This window comes from Falco punctatus (genome assembly GCF_963210335.1).
Source record: "Falco punctatus genome assembly, chromosome: 5".
NCBI classification, from domain to species: domain Eukaryota; kingdom Metazoa; phylum Chordata; class Aves; order Falconiformes; family Falconidae; genus Falco; species Falco punctatus.
The window spans coordinates 83,003,487-83,025,454 of NC_137584.1; the positions used below are offsets into that span (position 1 = coordinate 83,003,487).

Genomic DNA, 21,968 nt, shown 5'->3' on the forward strand with positions numbered 1-21,968 from the left:
CAGTCTACCCATGATAGAAAAATCTACAAACACTGGGTGATTTGACATAACACCTGTTGTCGAGCACATGAAGAGTCATGCAAATATGATCTAAACCCAGAAACAACCTTGTAATTTTTTATACCTTTCCTATAAATGACCCTTTGCCTTTTTGTTTTAATAGTGAGTATCTAATTATGAAAAAAAGTCAGAAATTCAGAACTAGGGAATATAGTGGCAAAAGAAAAACATTAAATTTCAGCAACTCATCAGGTAGTAATTTTATGCCAAACAGGCAAGCACTTTTAAGCCAGCACATCCACTATTAAGAAAAAACAAACAAACAAACAAAACCCCTCAATTTTGAACAATCAAATACTGTGGACATCATTAAGACCACAGTACAGAAGCTGAATTATAAAGAAAGCCTTCCTCCACAGACATACTGCTTTTTCCTCTTTCCCTTTCCCTTTGGCCCTATGCCTTTCTTACTCTGGGTTGCACAGTTGAGTTTCAGTCTGTTGAGAGGTGCAGAGCCTTATGCCCAACAGCAAGAATCTTGGAAGCGGGAGAACTGGGTTTGGATATACTCTGAAGTTAGGCTTTATTCCCTGGATGAAAGCATTCACCATTGTGCAGAACCTCAGTGCTATCCCATAGGTTTGCCATGCTTTTGAATTATAGTAACCATCCTTATTTTCTCTTTTTATAAGCATATCTTCAAGATCAGGAGTTTTATACTTCAAGGCCCAAAGTACAATGCAAGAACAGAAGTGTGGGAGGGTAAAGAACTTTCTCCTAAATAGGGAACAAGTTGGGTAAATACTGAAACAGCTAAGTTAGAAACCGGTTAGTCTTTCTGGACTCTTGTGAGTTATACATGGCACGTAGACATCCAGATCCCACTGCAGACAACAGTGCAAGTACTTTGGTCTCATTCTTCACTTTTCTCCCGTAATTGTTGCATTTCATTTAAATTGCCAACAGTTCCAGATGTTTTATGGTTAAGCGACTACTGTATTTGCAAAGCAAATCAATCTGTGGTCAAACCTTTACATAAGGCAACTTCAAAAGATAGTATCAGCTTGGGACTAAGAACTGCTGAGGATAGAACAAACAAAACATAAAAGGGGATATTGAACAGGATATCATGGAAAAGTGATAGTAGTCAAGATACGGATTTTAACATAACTTTGGTGAAACTCAAAACTTGAAAGACTTGAGAAAGAATAGAGACCCCAGTAAGACAACACACAATTTGTTCCAGAGAGGAACCAAATTAACATATATCCTCCAATTTGCAAATTATATTTCTGGTCCAACTTTCAAGAACTATAAAATTTTACCTCCTAACACACACCGGAAACCATCCCCACGATAACCTGCCTTACACTGGCAGCTGAAGGACCCAGGAGTGTTGTAGCAGAAAGCATCTGGATGACAGTGGCCCTGCTGGCATTCATCTACATCTGTAAAAGCAAAAATCAATTTCAGATAACCGTTCCTCCTGATGAACAAATCAGTGTGATGAACTAAAGTGCAAATCTGCTGTATTACTTTCAGGCTCCTATTTTAGGATATCTGATTAGACTTACAGACCTTTGGAACAATGTCTGTACAGAAATGCAAAGGAGGGGAAAAAAAAGCATGCATGTATTTTAGGTTCTGTCTCTCAGCAAATCCCTGCACTCTACTATTCTGATAAGTAACCAGCATTATTAACTCACACAGTATTTTAGAAATATATGCCCATATTTCTCAAGGAAAAAAACTTAACACAGCAATAGAGGCAGGATTTGGCCAGCAATGTTTCCAACATGTAGTTAGTTAATGCTGCTTCCCCAGTGCACTCCAATGGAAATGAAACAGAATATAATTTGTTTTACATAGTCTGAGCATCATGTGTCACCACCTTAGTAATATAAACCAATACAGTGCACACAGTTCCAGCAGATGAAGAACTCGTCTGTTAAGTGTAACTACTGCAATTTCTGCATTTACTTCATCTTGGACCTTCTGTAGCTCAAATATTGAAGACTGAATTCAAAGGCATGGGGAGGAAAGGACAAAAGCTTAATGCAATGCCTGCTCGAGGGATTTAAACTATGGAATTTCCTACTTTAAATCACATGTAACTATAGGGCATTGCAACAACCAGACAAATTGTGCAATAAAGAGTGCAAAACCCCCACAACAAATGGTGCTACCTACCCTCACAGGCACGTCCATCTCCGGAGAAACCAGGGAGGCATGTGCAGATGTAGGTGGACCCTCCGGTATACACACACTGAGCACGCTGAGGAATGTCACAATTGTGTGTGCCCATCTGGCAATGGTTTATGACATACTCAACAGCTGCAGGTTAGATGTACAAAAGAGAAGATGAAAATTTTAGTTTTCCTCCATAAAGTCTGAAGTTTATAAGGAGAGAAGTTTATAGGGAGAGAACAGCAGCTGTGAAAGCATACAGAAGAGAAAGGAAACAAGGAAACTCACTTTTTCTGTTTTGGAGTTTGGGATTTTTTTCCCCAAGATCTCCCCTTTCACTTGTGTTAAACCTTATTAATGTTTTGCAAGGAATTGGTTGACCTCAGCAACTCATAGATGTTTGTTCATATAGAACATGGAAGAAAGGCTACCACAGTGACAGATCCTAAAGTCCATGACAGTTTTTTTTAATAAAAAGAAGTCCCGAATAAAGAAATGTAAGGCATCTCACAGAGGTACCTCACATGTTAGCTAAGTGGCCAGTTCACTGCACTGGGAATTATTAGATATTCCACTATACTAACCTAGCACTGACCCAGGGCTGTCGTCACTTTGGCAAGAGATAGGAGCTGTGACTCACTCCAAGAGATAAACACATTTGTCAACTACTACAAAGATTTTTGACCAACAGAGGAAGCTGGGACCAATTCTGCAGCTTTCCACAACTTTCTCATCCTTGACAGCAGTGACTCTAAAGGTACTGTACTGCTTTGCACACAAATTATTTCAGGTAGTCACTGGAGCCCTGTGTATGCTTACCTGTTATGTCAGAGAAGAGGAAAGGAAACCATGGTACTTAGAATAGGAAGAGGCACAACACTACAAAAATTTTGGGCCTGGAAATAGGTGAGTTTGCAGTGTGTACAACTAGAAACAGACTTCCAGCTGCTGTAACAGGGAGTCCACTGAGGTTTTCTTTACACAGTTCTTACAAGGACTTGACAGGGGACCAGGACAAGACTCTACAATGCTCCTTTCATCACAGTACACAGATGGAAGCTACCATGGTATCAGCAGGGAAATAACAAAAATCTGCAGTCAGTGCCAGATCTGAAATTAGCCATTTTTTCCATTTCTCTGGAGGAGATGACATCATCATTAGCATAATTTGTATCTTTCTGTTTGATGAAGTAAATTTTAGATTACAAAATAACATATTCAGACCTGTATTATAAAAGCATAAGATCTGGAGTTGGAGCTCAAAGGGAGTCCCCAAGTCCTCCTATTCCTCAGCCTACAAATAGGAGAACAGGATTTATTTACAACTCTCATCTGAAGTTATCCAGTGAGTCACACAGCTAGCATGAAAAAGCTGCAGTTCCAGAGAAGCTGACTCAGCTGGTATCCCAGAGCAACCTGCAAAAGCACAAAGAGGGTATCTGTTGCCCCTTCTCAGGTTCAAGTTGTTTGTGGGTTATAAAACCCTCCCCTGTGGAAAGGGGAACAAGATTACCATGACATTTATTTTCAGTCTGTTGGAAAACTGGAGTTCGTGTTCTCTCTCCTCAGTCTTTTGGATGCAAAGTTTGGGTTTGATTGATGGGAGGGATCACACTGAAGTCCTTCAAGCTGGGCAAGGAATTGTTAGAAGTGTGACACATCAGCTTTGTGGGAAAGTGGTAGAGTGAAGCCAGTGAGTTCATGGCTGGAGGGAAAAATGTTCCCTTTCAGGTCCAAGTGATAGAAGTGCAGCAGTGAACATAATGGAAAAAATATAAACTTCTCTTCCACATCTCACCCTTCTAGCACCCCAGTAGAAGCTGCTTTTTCTGACTGTTCTGCAACAAAGGGGAGGCTCAGGGTGCACTGTGCGCACACAGCATGCAAAGCCACATGCTTAACAGAAGTCATGCAACATTCTGCTGTTAAATGAAGGCTCCTCAGTCTTAGCTGAAGAACAGTCTCGGCCACAACAAGGAAAGACCTGAATGCATTAGCTGATCAAAGGGAACTAAGCTTCCACCACAAAGCAGTCATGACAGACGCAAACGTAATCCTCAGCTGTTATCGCTTATGCCTAAAAGAAACAAGAACTGGTCCAACCATACTGGAAGTGTGTGTATAGGTTTTGTCACTACAGTATTACTGTCAGGTTACAAACAGACAAAGATTCTAACTAAAAATAAATAAATATGTATATATATACATGTAATCTATATCCTATCCTGACAGTTGCAGGTTTTTATTTAGTTTTTGATATTTGCAATATATATGACACCCAAAAGAATCAGCTTAATCTTCTCAAGGGTAAAGCTCATGCATTTTCTTCCTATGTGGAAAAATCACTTTCAATACACATCCCACTCAACCACCTTTCAATTCTACCAGCTACCAAATGGAATTTCTACAGCTTTAGTGAAAAACAACAAACAGGAAAAAATACCACCTCGTTAGGAAAATCTTAGTTCAGCAAGTACAGGTAAACTCAGGCTTCCTCCAGAAAAAAGTTTTTAAATTAAATAAAAATAACTAATTCAGTGACAACTACTGAATTTTAAGTTTTAATGGTCCATTAACAAACCAGCTAGATTTCCTACAAATGTCAGAGATTTTAACAGTGAAATGATCTGTAGTTGTAATTTCTTTTCAGCACAACGAATTATCACTTCAGAATAAGCCTGCAACAGCCAAGACACACTGGTTCAGACCTGTGCACTGCCTTGTCCAAGGGAAGAATCTGTAACTAAAATCTGATCTATTAAATCTAATTCTGAATTAGATATAAGAAAGAAACAGAACCCAAACCCCCCAAAAGCCAAAGCACAGCACTAGAGAAAATGCAGAAAAAGCCCTGCCTCATCCTGAAAGTGACACGCTGTGAAATACAAATAAATAACTTCTCACTTTAATGCTTCTTCTTTTATAAATTTGTATTTTACTTCCATATGAAATCTACAGCTAAATGATGGTAAAGAAAGGACAAAAGCTTTCAATAATCATTCCTCCCCAGTTGCAAGCATTCTGAATGGGGAATTTTTATGAGATAAAAACAAAGTTCTTCAGGCACCTTCTTCAGTTACCTAATGGATTGTAATAACTAACTGCAGCAGGAACTCCTAGATTCAGCTCACGTTAGAAGTCAGCACAGATCCTTGAAGCTCTGTTTTCTGTCTCTGTGAGACGAATCACAGCCTGAAAGCTGGTGGGCAGTGCTTTTAAGAAATGTGAAACTCACCAACACAAGTCCGCCCATCTGCTGCAAACTGGTACCCTTCAACACACTCGCAGCGGTAGGTTCCCGGCTGGTTATTGCAGACTGCATTGCTGCCACATAGAGCTGGTTGCTCTGAACATTCATCAACATCTAGATTATTATAAGGATTCCAGTTACTACAAAGATGCATTTAATAAAGATGCCAGAAAAACAGAAACTGTTCAACTGTTGAGTAATAGCAGGCTTGCATATTTAAACCACATCTTGGACAGACCATACCTTTTAAGAGATATTAGTAACCTGAGTTTTCAGGTAACTGTGTCCTCAGCTGATCTGCACCAAAAAAACCCCCAACAAAACCAGAAGGGAAGGAACAGGAAAACAAAGAGCAAGGAGGAGCCACTGGGAAAGAAAATGCTGCCTACAAGGTGACCAGAAGCAGGGATGACTACTGGGGAAGCATGAACTTTAGAAAAGACTTCCTCTTCCATTATCCATACACATCTTTAAGCCACCGGTATTCAACTCACAGTGCCAGAGGACTGGGAGGGACAGTGTGATACTGTTGTTTTCATTTGCAAGTTGATTTAAGGGTCGGAGTGGGGGGAGGGTTGGTGTTTTGATTTTTTTATTTAAAAAACCCAACTCAGTTAACTAATATGGATGACTCGTATTTCATTAATACATACTTTCACCTCTTGAAAACAAGTATTTGTACTGTGATCTGATTATGGAACAAAACCTAAATACATTAAGGATACAGAGATGGGAAATAAAAGTCTCCTTGAACTATCTTCAAAGTCCTTGAAAGGATTTTCAAAGCAGATCTTGAAAAAGACAATTTCAGTGGGTTCCACACATCTGTGCTCTGTACGTATGTGCATATGCCATTCCTCATCTCCCTCAAGAACTTTTAACCTAATTTTAATCAGAATTTGCACTACAGTATATTTCTCACAGCTAAGTTCCCCACAGGTTTTATGAAAAGATGAACTGGGGAGGAAAGTCACTTTGCAAACTAGCAAAACATCCAAGTTTGACCCTTCAACACAGCCAAACTTGCTCACTTTGATTACTGAGATACCCCAGCATCCCTCTAACCTATCTTTCCCCAAACCAGCCTCTCAGGACAGTTGATTTTGCTAGAATGGCTAGTCCTGAGGGTCAACGCATCCCACACAAAATAAATTCTACATTAGCTGTCATTTTGTAATGAAAGTTTTCTGATACCATAGCAAACGTTTCCATCTCCACGGAAGCCAACCGAACATTCACAGAAGAAACTATTTCCAGTTCCCGGACGACACATCGCATTGGTGTCACAGTTATGAGTACTGGTGTAGCAAGGATTCCGGTTAATGTCAGCAGAGCCATCTGACAAGAGAGATCACATTTAGCCATGACAACTCTATCCAAGTAAGAGTATTCAGCCAAGGCCACTGCTTGCAGCACACATGGAACAAGGAAAGAGAATTTTTTTTGCACCAGGAAGAAGGGGACTTGCAACTTATATGTAGGACAAGACATAGCATCAGCACCTGTATTCCTTGTTACCTGTGCAAAGGACTGCTGAGTTAAAAAAGAGAAGCCACAAAAACCGCTCTAAAGAGCCAGACTGACAGAGATAATGCATCTTCCAGTCACTGACACTAGACCCAAAATGCAATTGTTAACAGCTTGGTTTATTTATTTTAATTAGTAGAACTTTATTTTGTAACAAACAAGTGAGCAGATTATTTTCTTCTACTCATCTGGTGTGCATTTTCAAATTGCTCCTTTGGTTTTTTTTCTGATTTTAGTGCAAAGAGACAAACTTAGACAGCTTAAACAAAAAAAAAAAAAATACTTCATAAGCTGCCTACCTTCCAAAGATAAAATGACGTGTTTCATTATATGGTAATTTATAGAAACCAGCTGTTCCAATGGCAAATCTTATTCCCCTCTTTTACCCTTTGATCTGGCAATATAAAACCCCTCATTAATAGAGGAACTATAAATTCGGTAAAGATAAACGATACACTCCATGTGTCTGAGCAGCAATAGATTCAAGGTGGTACACAGAGTATTTCAAGGAATTAGACACAAACTACACTGAATTTCAATAGGAGGTAATCACTTAAATACTCTTTCCCAAGTAAAAATACAAACTTTCAACAGCTCCATTTCTCTTCTTAATTGATAGACCTGGACATCTACTCATAAATAGATCAAATTAATTTAACTTGTTAATACCCAGCTAAGGCAGGCTAGAAAAAAAAACCAGAAGCCTGCTCTTAATTACTCACAAAAGAGAAAAAGAAAGATTTCCAATTCATACATACCCCTGATCGGGCCGATGGAATTACTCATAGCGTATCGCAGAATCTGCTCATCTCTGTTATACAGGACAAATACACTGTCCACTGAGAGTTGCTGAGTAGCAGAGGCAGCATGGTGAGAGTCATCATGAATGCATTCATCAAACGAGATGGTCTGTCGCCACTGATAGGCACCCGCGTATGTGGAAGCAACGCCATCCCTTTCTGGTTCTGTCACTGTGTACTCTCTTGTGGATGACGAAGTGATCACTGCAACATGGCAACAAACACACTGATCAGAGCAGGGAGCCAAAATACTCTGCCAACCGCTGTCTGTAGACTCAGGGTACAGGCCGAGTAGCACAAATAGAAATTTCAAAGGCAAGAAGCTACGAAAGTGGATGTATTTCCATGCAAGGGAATAAGCCTAGTCAATTGCCTATTCTGTTCTCAGGTATCACAGCCTTGAGGAATGAGTCATTTAATTTATCTTGAAATATTTTAAAAGTTTAACTTTACTTTGTGGTTAAAGCCAGGTAAAGCCAGGAAAATCAACTCAGGAAGCTCAGAGGTTTCTTTAGATGAATTTACATAATGGAGCTACAAGCTAAGGACAAGGACCACCTCACCAGCACTAAACTACACCCCATCTAGTTCATTGTAAGCTACTGGCCTTGAATATTGAGTCCTCAAGAAGATACATGTCTGAGAGCTCTTGTATGCTTCACAACAATTTTCTATATTGTGAAAAACTGTGACCAAAACTCTTCAAAGTAGATCTGGGCTTATGGATCCTCCCACCAACAGAAATCTTCCCAAAACCCCACTATTCTTTGTTTGGAAACCAGAATATGCCTGTATCAATCCACTTGCAACAGTTGGCAAAAGCTTTATTTCTGCCAAGTAACGGTCTATCAGATATGCCATAGGACAGCAGAAGAATAGCTGTTTGAGTACTGGTAAATCAAATCCAGTATTTGGATGCCTCCTTCCAGCCTCTGACATTTCCTCCACAGGCAGAGCATTTCTGCTAAGGCAGCAGGTGTTCTACAGAGTGCACACTGCCCAAACAACTCCTCCAAAACTCAGGAGCTGTTCAGCACAAAGCAGAAGATTCCTCCTGCCTCCACCTCACTTTCTGTAACAGGCAAAGCAGCAAAAGGGGTTCAGCACTGGCCACCACAGTCAGACATTAGCAGACATAAGGCAGTCATGATGTAACTACACCATTTTCAGCTATTTCTAGCAATCAAAGTGCACCCCTGGAGCAAAGTGAGCTCTCTCCAGTGCTCATGTTCACCTGGGTACACCACAGACTGTTTCCTCTTTATTGCTCTTTGGCAGCCGGGCTGGCTGGCCAGCAGCAACACTCCAGCCTCACTTGGGTTTTGCTGTGTTGAAACACCCATAGTTTTATCCAGAAAGAGGAAAGCAAAAGAAGGGAGATTCCCCTGTAAACAGTGAAATGAAGAATGGCTCTGTTACAAATCTCAGGGTGTGGGATAAAGGAGAGAGAAAAGTACTGAAGAGACAATGGAGGAAACTGATAAGGGAAGAAGCTCCTAATTTTCTGGTTACTTGTTCAAATTCAGCTCATCTAATACTGACAAATGCTTGTTACTTACACAACGCAATTTACATCGCACATACCAGTAAATATCTGGTCTGCACAGTCTCACTGGACAAGACCAAAGCCCACTTAATGACATTACCACAAACAGTTATACACCAGTACAGCTCCTAGTGAAAAGCTGTGGACCCTAGTAAAAGCTTTGCAACTAGTATGACTGCCATCAGCATTATGAAAATAAGGCCAACAAAAAGGGAAATAAAGAGTATTTTGCAAGCATTGGTTCAGAGAAACTTACAGTCTCCACCCCCCACCCCCCCCAATAAAAAGATTAGATACATTTACATTGTTCCACTGGAAAACCGCCTTCTTTTGGGACCTGTTCCTAAGAGGCAAAAACCAACTTTCTACAAATTGAAGGGTCTGGAGTACACTTGCTGAGAAAGGAATAAAATAATGTTTTTCAGATTGTCTTACACTCTGCTCTAAGAAACATGCACTTTATTATAATTTCATTCTTAGGGAACCTTACCAGAGCTAGAAGTGTGATAGAGTTCAGTGTATGGTTCTATATGGACTGATGCGCCAGATGGGATCTCAGGTATTCTGCCCTCCATTTCTGTGCTGATGGTAAGATGACCATGCTCATCAATTCCACTGAATTTCTGCTTTATAACCAGTTTCTCATTGTTGCCAAGAAAAGTTACTTCTGTTTGCCGTGTAAACTCACCACCTAAAGAAACGGTATTAGTTAAACCACTTAATAGCAGTTTCTGAATCCTTCTATTCAAAGTATTGTTTCTTGTAGATAAAATATAAATTACTATTTTCTGCAAGCATTAATGCAGCATAATTTATAATGTTTTGGTTTTCTACAGAAGTTAACTTCTGGAGGTGTACTGATAACATCCTTGGATACTACAAGGAAACTATCTTTTCTTAAGCAACGAACATACTAAATCACATGTAAACCTGAAGCAGCTTTTAAATGAAAAAAAAAAGTTCCAACAAATCTAGCAACAGTAGGCTTTATCTTTCCAGTTAAAATGGCAAAGGAGTTGCACACTTTAGAGAAGACCTCCATTAGGAATACAGCGAGTTAAAAAAGTTTTAAAAATCTAGCACATCTGTTTCCACATCAAGCCCAAGTGTAACGTATGCTGTAAATTCCAGGACAAACTTCAAACACACCAAATCCAAGAAAATCCCCAAACAAAAAGCTATGTTCAACTAAATTCATAGTACAGTGCTGTAAAGGATAACATTTTAAAAAGAAACACATGTTCTCCTCAAACAGCTTGAATTCATGTGCACCACCAACCAGATCTAGCCTCAAACACTTATGAAAAGCTGTAATTGTGAACTGTGGTTTCCCTCAAATAAGTTAACAGAATCATTTGCATCTCATGCAGCAACTGCTTCTGTTAAGAATTTCAGATCTTAATGAGGTCAGATTTTCATTTCTCTTCTTCTCTATTGGTACAATCAGGCAATTAACATGTTAAACCTCTTGTAGATGTAGGGGCAGATTTTTCAGTAGTTCTGTACATTCTAGTACCAAAAATAAGATCCTTTTACATAATCTCTTTCTTGCACAGGAACTGCCAAGCCATTCTTTCTAACACACTTATGTGCTTGCGCACTATACGTTGTAAACAAGAAAAATGGTGAGAAGTTTGATTACAGAGAATCCATTTGCCGCTCAGACTAAACATGTTTTCATTCTATATTGCTTCTAAATGCACATTCCTTTTCTTTCAAGACAGAGGAAAGCATAGCACAGTTTTTTAACATTATTTTAATTTAGAAATTACCGGTAATACTGAATCCATTTTTAAATCCTTGGTGTTCCACAGCAAACATCCATCCTATGATACCTCCAATAGATGCAAGAGGCAGTAAAGAATACCCCAAAGTCTCTGGGATTGTGCTGATAGCAGTGTAGGCACGCCCTTGGTTCATCACAACATAGGAGTGGAGATCAGTGTTCTCAAATATAACTGGAACAGGATTATTTCCTACAAAGATTCTTCCTTTGACCTTCCCATTGACTCGCTGAGGAGAACCTGGCAAATTAATACAATGCATCAGAACAAAAAGACAGTTCTCACATACTCGGTATTCTCTATGTTCAAATATATTAGTGTTGAAATAAACAGCAAACAAATGCTCACAGAATTCAACAGACAGGAAAGCTACTGACAAACAGTGTGTTAATTTGCTTATGTACGTATATAGGTACATGCATACGTGTGTGTGTGCGTGTGTGTGTGCACAGTTATTCATTATACAGATGATTAAGTGGCCAAAATTGCCTGAAGAGATGTCCTTTATCCTCCTTATCTTTTTTGTCTGCAAGGAAAGCCCCATAACGCTGTTACAATATCTCTGACAGTTAAAGTGGCACACACCAACTTCTGAACATCACACTTCATATCGATACCTACTGAATGTAAATTTGTTCATTTCCTATTAGAAGGCTAACATTATTAGGTGTTAAAATAATTGACCTATTATTCTAACCTATCCTATTTCTTGACTCAAAACTATTGACCGTTTTAAAAACCAACAGAAGTAGCTACTTTGGATTGCTAGTTTTCTTCTGTGTATGATTTCCTACATGCAAATTCAAATTCCATTATCGTCAGATCCTTCTTTTCTTTCTCTTGAAAATTCATTTTTATGAATTGAAAGTTAATTAGTAGGTTTTGCCTTCCCACCTTATAAAATACAAAGTCTGCATGAGCTATTTCAGTTGTTGAAATGAATCTATACTCTGAGTCAAGTCACCATGAGGATTACAAGTGTATACATAAGAAATTCCTTTATGGATTTTACACAAGAACAAAGTTTAAATGGGTATGTAACAAAAATCTGGCAGATTAGCCATTTAGTGAAGAAGCTTACGGGTCAGACAAAGAGGAGCCATACTCTTTAGTTTAATGATCAAAGTTAATTTGTTCATCCCCTTTGAACTGTCCATTCCCACAGTGAGGACCATATCAGATTATAACACATTGGAACTTCACGAGTAATTCTAGCAAGAAACCACTGCATGTTGTGCTATCCACTAGATTATGTCAGTTACAGAAGTTTATTGGTTCTAGAAAGTCATGTTAAAATGCATAATGATATAATGACCACTTAAAATAATTTGATTCATTCAAAAGACCACACCAGTTTAGAAAGTATAGCTGACATTTTACAATACCTTTCAATACATCTCAGTAAAATGTCTTTCAAAAAATATTTAACCACACCTTTTTTAGTATTGAAAACGGGTCACCTCATTCAAGAACGTCACGTGTAATTGCTGCTTACGTACCTAATTTTCAAAAACATTACCTTCTGCTACACATTGTCTGCCGTTTCCTTTGTAACCAGCAATACAACTGCAACAAAATCCATTGGGATAATCTTTGCAAATAGCATGAACAGAGCACTGGTGGCGGTTGTTAGCACAAGTCTGTTGGACATCTGTGTGGTAGCGAAACACTGTAGAAAATGAGACCAGACACTTAGACTTATGTAATTCCCATAGTATTCACATATCCCTGGTTTAGTTTTAAAATATCTCTAGACTCACTTGATTGTTTTTTGTTTTCCTTAAACAGAAAATAAAACAACTGAAACCAATTTTTGCTAACCTTGCAACATGCAAGTAACAGTCTGCCATTCTGCAGGACTTCAGATGTTAGAAAACTTTAATTCTATTGAATTCAGTGGATCCATATTAACACAGATCTGTTAAACTCTCTTGGTGAAACTAAACACACAATCATTTTAACCTGTCCTTGTTTCCAAACCAAAGCAAAAAGGAGCCTTTCTAACCTCAGAACAAAACCCTTCAGTAAAGTACCCAGGACCATGCACCAACTGATGCACCCTGTAATCCTAATTGGTTTACCCCATCATTTCATGGAGATAGCAATTCTCACATCTGCTTCAAGAAACAATTAACATCTGGGCAGTCAGCCACACTGTTCTGAATTTTCTATAGACAGTTCCTCAGAAGTCAGAATTGCTAATCCCACCCTTGTAAAACTTGAGACCATGAAAACCTAGCCAACAATTTTTGCAACAGTTACTATTCCCAACCTTTATTAAATCACCTCTGTTCAGTAACACATCTATGAAAGGAAAAAACCCTCAGTTTCAGTAGAACTGATCATAAAATCCTTACCAAGAACAGCCAAATAATGCAGCTATCAAAGTTAAGATCATACTTTTAAGAACAGTCCTGGGCAAAAGAGATGGGGAAATCAGTCCCCGCTAAGAATGTGTCAGCTTTAGGAATGCAATTATCTCTGTAGGAAGCTTTCCTTCAGAGGGATTCAGTTCCCACAGACATACTGTAAATGTGTCCTCCTGTGAGCTTGGTTGGGGAGCTAGTTTACTAGACTGGCAAGATCTGAATCTGAGGTGATATTCAAGTTAACTATCTTGATGAATAACACAAACGTATTAAATATGTCCAGATTCTCGGATACGAAGGTAGTGAGAAAGAAACAGATTATTTCTTCAGCAGTTCAATTTCTTGCACTCCTCTGTTTTGGGGTTGGTTTTTTTTTGGGGGGTGGGTTTGTTTTTTTTTTCAGCCTATCCATCTTAGAAGGATCCAAGCTGCACAAAAGACCTTACCTATACCAGTTTCATCAAATTCTTCCACATCTATGACCTGGGGCTGCTGTGGGGGGAACTGCTGGAACTGGCGAGGTGGAGCTTTTGCTGTTGGGAAATCTTGATGACTGTAAGAAGACTCAGTTGAAGGTGTTCCTGTTACATCTTGGTACGAAGTCAGAAAGTCTTCTGCAGCTAGCTGAGGAACACTATATGTAACATGGTGCTGATCCTCTTCTGTGCTGTCCGTACTGCTGGTGACATACTGCTGTCTTATTTCAGTAGAGCCATAGTCTGACATAAACGGTTTTGAAGTCATCTCCTGGTCTTGTTCATTGAACTCTAGGCTCTCCAAAACGTTGCTGATCTTGGCAGGCACAATACTGTCAGATGAGCTACCAATCTCAAACACCCAGACACCTTGCTTTCCAGCATTGCTGCTTCTATCAAAGAGAAGCATATACCAAATGAAAATGATCAAGCACAAGTTGCATAGCATTTCTAGCCTACGTGTTACCCTTCGCTGAGAAATATCAGGACAAAACTTTCCAATTATCTTATCTGCATACTTATCTACAGGTACAGTTTATTCAGCTATAAAACACCCCTGGCTGTTTGGATAGCATTTTTTTCTCCACAGCCAGAGCTCTCTTCTTGAGAACATCTAGCCTTCTTGTCTCCAAAGTGATGGGAACAAAAGGAGATATTTGGGGCATAAAGATCTTGTTAACACTTACTGGAACTTTCTAACCCATTCCCTTGCCTTTTTGTTCATTTTTTTCTTTCAAAAAATACCCAGGATAAAGAGTTGAAGTCTGAAGTGGTCCTATTTTTAGAAAGGCTAAGTACACAGCAGCTCCTACCAGTGACAATGGAACTATGAACTTTTGACAAATTAGACCAAAGTCCTCATATTCCTTAAGTGGGTGGACATTTATGAGTTGCAAACTTTATGATTTCTCATGCAATAGCTAATGGGATCTTATTATTTCTCACTGACTCATGCTACAATTAAGAAAACCATGGAACTCCTTGGTGTTTTCTCAAGGAGTTTAAACAAACAAAAAGCATACTTGTGCAGGTTTCTAATGCTGTCTTCATCCTTAGCAATGACATTGTATGATCCTGGCGTTTCCAAAAAGTAGTAGTTTGTAGAGGCTTGACTAAAGCCAACCAGAGCAGGAATCTTTTCATCACCATTCTTGGAGTATGTACTATAGAACTGCAAACTATCTTCTGGATAAAGGAAAATAGCATAGGAACTGGAGTCAGAAGAGGCTAAAACAGCCTGGAATGTGTTTCTCTGTGGAAAAAAATTAGCATCCATTTACTACAGAAAAATAGTAAAGATATACAACAGAACAACTTCTTTTAAAACAAAAAGTCAAAATCAGAATTTCCATCATGTATAATGCATCATGTACTTCCAAGGAGATATCATTATCACAGAGGCTTATGTTTTGCTAAGGCAGTTTTAGCTTTAGCATGCATAAACATTAAAAAGAAAGCATTATCAAAGTTAAGGTAAATCTTTTAGGAAATAGAGAGGCCGCCTAAAACATAACAATTCTAAGTTCTGTGCATAAGATGCTATATCATCTTAAAATAAAAAGAGTGATGTGCCTAACTAAATAGAAAAAAAATAATCTGTAAACAGAATATTTCAAGAAGAGTTCAAGTTTCATGTTGCTGCAAGTGTCTTCTCCTGTAGGAACCATCAAGACAACACCTCAGACATCAGCTATTCATTGCTATCAGAGTGCAGAATCATTACTGCAAACACAATTGTTGCGTCGTCAGGCACAAGAAATTAATCTTTAACAAAATAAGACTTGCTGTGTTGTGGTAATGTCCTCAACTTCATACACTGTGAGCACGCTTATCAGCTGGGATAATTATGGTGCATAAATTTACATATCTTTGCAGAATAGTATCTAACATGGTTTAAAAAGTGAAAATGATTTGTAAATAATAAAACCCAAACCTCTAACTGCTTCTTCCTTGAACACTAGCTACAAAGCATGAATTCAACGTCATCTGTCCAAAAGGGATTCACAGTCTGAAGTTCCTATTACTCCATATACCTGTCAGATTTTTGATAGTTTGATGTCAAAATGACTTAAGTGTCTGTTGAAAAATGCAAGCCAACTGGATTATATTGCACAAAGGGAGGGCAGGATATCCTACCATTTCAGTTAGTACCACATCACACATAACATTCAAAGTAAGAGTTGTCAAGGAATACAAAGAAATCAGCTATGTAGATTCAAGCATTTTCTTTTGAATGAATAAAATACTGTAAAATAAAAATCAAGTAAAATCTTGGAAACTCCTATTTTGCTACAGCCTTTTCAACAATAAAATACATACTTAACTGTACACACATTTAAACACAATGGAATTCAAGCCTTCAAAACAACAGTTTACAGTGTTACACTGCAACTGAACACATCCAACACGTCTTAAAGCTCTGATTAAATTCACCTTTTCTTCTGAAGTATGATCTTCCCCCGGTGCCTGGTAAGGAGCCACAAGCTTCCACGTAACAACAACAACACTGCTGGGATCAAAAGTACTCTCAGGAAAGCCTCTTTTGATATAGTCTGAGGCAAGTTGCAAGACATCTGAGGATGAATCTTCTCTGTAATACACATTTCCACGTCCACCTGTTGTGTCTAGGTCTGCCATAAAAGGAGCAATAGCCCCAAAACTGACTGGGAATTGACCAAGATATTTTTCTTCACTGGAGGGCTCATTCACTGCAATAATCCCATTAGTGGCAACCTAATAAAAAGGTGGAAATTATAAGATAGATATGGTTCATATGGCTATCACCCACACCTATGTGCTCTAGATCATAATATATATATTGCATTTCCAAAAGAAACTGAGTCAAAAGTCAAGTCTCGTATTTCAAAAGTAACTGAATTTTTTGACATTTTTGTTTTGTATCCCATGTCAGGAATCCTGGGATTTCAGTTGCCCAAAACCAGAGGTCCACTTTATGGATAAACCTACCTTTTTTTTCCCCAGATAAAGATTTTAGCTATTTAAATTTCAGGTACTTATTGCCTCTTCTAATAAAGATATACATAACCACGACATTTCACAAGTTTCCCAGTCTTTCTCACACCAAGACCCAGTGCAAGCCCACTGTGAGTCTGCCAAGAATTATGTATGGACCCTCCCAGATCACCAAAAGCTCTTGGCGCTTTCTTTTCTCCTCACTTCACTGCAACCAGCCTCCTAGGAACTTCTCTTCCACTGTGCAAGGTTGGCTGCAACAAGCTGCTGCTCACTCTTAAGATATGCTGTAAGCTCAGCTCCTATACCAAAGGCTATAAAAGCTAGGAGATGGAATTTCTACAGCAGATACCAGCCACTGTGTAAGTTCCCTTACAGCTGAGTGCCCTGACACAGTCCTAGGGAAAAATAGCTCTATTACTTGGGGGGAGGGATGCACATTAACATATACAAGTGAAGCTCTTCATCTGAAAATGCATACATGCTGCCTCAGCAAGATTTAATGGTCAGTGAGATGATGACTCACAGCCAACCACCTCTGACTAAAAATTAAATACATACATACGCACAGGTAGATGCTAGGGCATGTCCAAGTGTGACAGCCAAACTTCCTTGGCAAACCAGAGCTGGCATTCACACACACAGAAAAAGCAAGCAAGACTACAAGTCCTTGAGGCAGTATATAAATTGCTCACACAGAGCTTTTCGTCCGGGCCCTTCTTCCAGATATATACGGCACCGTACGTATCAGCCACACACAAATCTATTTCCAAGTGTTTGATTACCTGACAACTGGACACATCTGACTGTCTGCAGGCAGCCAGGCACTCACCTCTCTAGAGCTGCTGCCCCCTCAGAAAGGGACAGAAGTCCCAAAACTGGCACCCCAAGCTATGAAACAAAACCTTACCTCACGCACAGGGATTCTTGCCATTCCAAGAACAACAAACCGCTGCTGAATCTCTTCACACAGTCAAGATGTTCACAATGTTATGCAACCTTCATGAACGCTTGGAAAAGGGTAAGAATGCTCACCGTGACTCAGACCACAAGGCCATCTAGCCCAGTAGCCTGTCCTCAGCCGTACCTGCTAGCTTACAGATTCAGCAGAACAAGCCAAGGGCATGCACGTACTCCTCCAACCAGTCTCTGACCACATTCAGCTCAAGGGATTCCCTGTGGTTTGACTGTTTATTCAGCCTCAGTGGATCTCCTTCACATATTTCTTAAGTCTTCCCTTCAACACATATAAACTTTATGCATCCACAAAATCCCTTAAAAAGGAATCCCATAGATCTGTGACTCATACCCTGAGGTCTCTCCTACTTTGGTTTGTTTTCAGTCTGGCTCCCGACTTCATTTGATGGCCCCTAGTTTATGTATTGGGACATGCATTCAAATCCTACCCAGTGTCTCCCCCTGTGTAATTTCTCCTCCAGAATGGAGACCTCCAGCCTATTCACACACTTCCAATAAAAGCTGTTCCCTGTGTCTGATCAATCTCACTGTCTCCAAATTTTTCCTCCCCTTTTCTACTATATACCTTTGGAAACAAGAAGGTCAGTACTACATATATTCTTCAAGACACAGGTAAATTGTGGGCCGTGCAAGCCTGTCAGGGATGTTGGCTACGTATTTCCTGGCAACATCCTTTAAAATCTAGACCACAATTTCTACCACTACATGCAGCAAATCAGAACAAGTATAGTATGGAAAGTCATGCTACTACCACCCCTTCATATACAACATACACCTATAACTTGAACCCTCCTTTGGCTACCCAGGGCGTCAAAGCATGCCCCCTGCCACAGGCTAGTGGTCAATCAGCTTTGAGTATAAATAATGGTTAGCATGAACTATTAGCTCAACTTAGCAAGTAGTTCACAGAGTATACCAGAATTTACTTTGAAAATGTCTTGATCTATGCTCATTGTATGGTCTGCAGACATATAAAGGCATTACTGCTACAGTGAAGAAATAATTTAAAAAGTTAAGATCATGTAAAAAATGGGAAGCTATCTTGGATACACTGTTCATGCATAAAGTTATCTAAGCAGTATATAATCATGCACAAGCATGACGGGAACACAGGCCATGTTAGAAAGGGGGAGAAGCTGCTGTGTATCACGATCATTTTTCCTCTAATCATTTGTGACTTAACAGTGGCCAGAGATCCCAAGGTGAACTATGAATTTTAGGAATACAGAACTAAAACAACAGTATGAGTTACCCCAGCCTAGACCCTGCAATTGCAGGCAGATACGTAACAGCGATTTAGTCCAGAAAGGTTTCCCAAACTTCTATAACACCTGTACACTAGAAAATGCCTCATACCCCTTGTAAAGCAAAGCTAAAACTTACCCTAAAAATTAAAATTCACCAATTATCCTATACCACTGGAAGACAGTTGGGAAGATGGTGGGCATTACAGTATGCTGGCTAAGAACTTCTAGCAAGGAGATGCAGTCCACCTTTAAAGTAATACATTTAGAGTAAATTGAAAGTTTTTCCACTCCTTGCTTATACTTTCTGTACACAAGCACTCCCACTCCCACTCTAAATCCTGTTGTGAGAGATGACTAGTGTTTCAAATATTTTAAACAAATTCCATGCTCTTCATCAGATTTGGTGTGTGCAGACTTTGTGGCTGCATGGTCCCTCATTTATGACAGATTAAAATAACATTAAGAGAAAATACAGTCAGGACTAGTTAAGACCATAAAATTAAGTAGAGACCAGAAAAAATGACCCAACATTTTGCCCTCTTCTTTTCACCTATTAGGGGCATGCTCCTGACTAGTCACTTTGTATCTTGTTAAAAAACTTAAATGCAACAAGTAATTTTATTAGGGAGATGCAAAAATGCCAACTCCATTTTCATGTTTGTAGTTTATAAATGAGACAGTTCCATTTCAAATGTTAAGGGAATGTTTGGCTGCAAGTACTCTATCACCCAGAGAAAACATTTGCAAGCCATTAAATGAAAATAAATACACAAACTGCTCACTTTGCAAAGAGAACTTTAGTGTAGAGAATGAATGTTCACCATTACTGAAAAAATGGTTTTAGTTTTCAGATTTAACAATACATTTATACTGAAAAAGATGGTCAATAGTACAATTTAACATTACCCTGTTCATGTTTAAGGTCACACAGACAGTTAAAGTGTGGAACCCCAAAGTAAAGCGAAGTAATTTGGGGTAAGTACTGGGTTTCATTAAAGTTTCGTTCCGGTCAAATGGGAAAGGGGGGGGAAGAAAGGCCTCAGGTGGGCGTTGTCTAAAGACCAGCTGTACGGTACATCTTTCCTTTTAGAGTAAAATACTATTTAACTTGACAGGAACTAAACACAGATGTATTTTTAGCATGTTAAACTTCTGGATGACACACATAGTTAACATACATTTGTGGTTTGTAGCAGAACAAATCACATACACCCTATTATACATCCACAATGACAAAACAAGTGAGAAGAAGGAAGTACGAAGTAACAAAGTACTTCTATGGAGAGAAAAAAGGCGTATCCATGTGCATATAACAAAAATCAAAGTTTCAAACAAATGAGGTATTTTTGCTTGTACAGTGACTAGGCATTTTGAGGACTTAAGTATTTCTGAGTAAGGGAGTTTGGAAAAATTGAATGTATTTGTATAACGAATTGCCAGTTGACTTAAAGCAGCAAAACTTTCTAATACAAACATGACCAACTATAAATTTAGGATGTTAATAAAAGTAACTATTAGAAAACTAATCCAAACTTGCCTTAAAGGACTCTGATTCTTCCCTAAAAGGAAGGAATCCCTAATCCTTTAACTTTTCCACAGCAGTGAGCCCTAGTGTAAACTGGAAAGGCCTTAATAAAAGTATGTTATTAAAACAAATAGACCAGTATCACTTAGTGATAGAATTCAATGTCATAGATCTTGCACAGGAAAACATTACAGTATGTGAAAGTCTGTTTCCACTTATATAAAATAAAAGTTCTCTCTTCTGTCTCTGAAAAGAAAAAAAGTTTTATTGCCAGGGATTTTATGACAAATTGATACTAAACAATCGTTCCTCAAAACTCCTTGCCTTTTTATTCACGTGTAGAGTTAACTCAAACAACTCAGCTTCTCAACTGTTGGAAAAAATAAGAGAGAACCCACATAAATTTTCAGCTGATTGAAGGCAAAAGTTGCAAAAACCAAGCACTCAAAAATTAAGATAAACTAATCACATTATACTGACAGAAAGATCTATTTCATCACAACTCAAAATCTGATCCAGGAATTCCTTGATGTACTGTAATGTATTGCTACCAATACCACATGTTAATTGTATAAGCTTGATAACATTTACTATCAACTAGCAACACTTTGGTGAATTCTGCTCACTAAATAACATCATAGAGCTTAATAAGTACTTATTGCCAATATACAATAAAACTGTGTATTGTGAAGGTGCATTTAAGACTGCTCAATACATTTTCCTAACAGGTATTCTCCTTTTGCAACCCCCATACAGTTTGTACTGCACTTCTGTTTTGCAATACTCGTGACAGATTAAACGCAAGATAAAAAACTCTGCATATTATCTAGACTGACACTGAAATACCATTCATTATCAGACTTTGCCTATATTAAAATTGCCCATCCTTAGTACTGAGTAATCGATCTAAGAGTACCCTAAAAGTGATTCTGGAATAGGCTCTACACGTGTATTCTTCCAGACAAAAACTAACTAGAACTGCTCCTGTTTTATGGCATGGGCATTTAACAAGATTATTAAAGTAACCTAGCGTGGTTAACCAGTTTACTACTCTTTGAAAACTCTGTCCCCTTTCTGTCACTTATCTGACATGTTGTTATCTTTGCTTCTCAGTGACTGCATACACAGCCCACTATCTTTCAAGAATATGTCTGTGCTTCAAAAAGTGTATTTTTTACTGAGGTTGGCTAATAAGTGACCAGACTTAGGGTATGGAAGACAAGACAATGAACTAAGGGTCAAACTGAAGTTTGACTCCACTTACTACTTGTGAATTACTTGCCTTTACTGCCAGCTGCCATTAACA

General features: G+C 38.8%; 1 protein-coding gene across 1 annotated transcript in view; it reads right to left on the bottom strand.

The window, feature by feature from the left end:
- Nucleotides 1-21,968, bottom strand: part of NID1 (nidogen 1) — a 96,227-nt gene that overhangs the window by 67,626 nt on the left and 6,633 nt on the right. The window contains exons 2-12 of the mRNA XM_080388913.1: nt 16,373-16,672; nt 14,962-15,191; nt 13,910-14,331; nt 12,614-12,763; nt 11,083-11,334; nt 9,801-10,001; nt 7,723-7,968; nt 6,632-6,775; nt 5,423-5,551; nt 2,191-2,334; nt 1,326-1,448 (exon numbers count right to left, since the gene is read on the bottom strand). Of these exons, the coding sequence (XP_080245039.1) occupies nt 1,326-1,448; nt 2,191-2,334; nt 5,423-5,551; nt 6,632-6,775; nt 7,723-7,968; nt 9,801-10,001; nt 11,083-11,334; nt 12,614-12,763; nt 13,910-14,331; nt 14,962-15,191; nt 16,373-16,672 (2,341 nt within the window). The remainder of the gene's footprint in view (nt 1-1,325; nt 1,449-2,190; nt 2,335-5,422; nt 5,552-6,631; nt 6,776-7,722; nt 7,969-9,800; nt 10,002-11,082; nt 11,335-12,613; nt 12,764-13,909; nt 14,332-14,961; nt 15,192-16,372; nt 16,673-21,968) is intronic.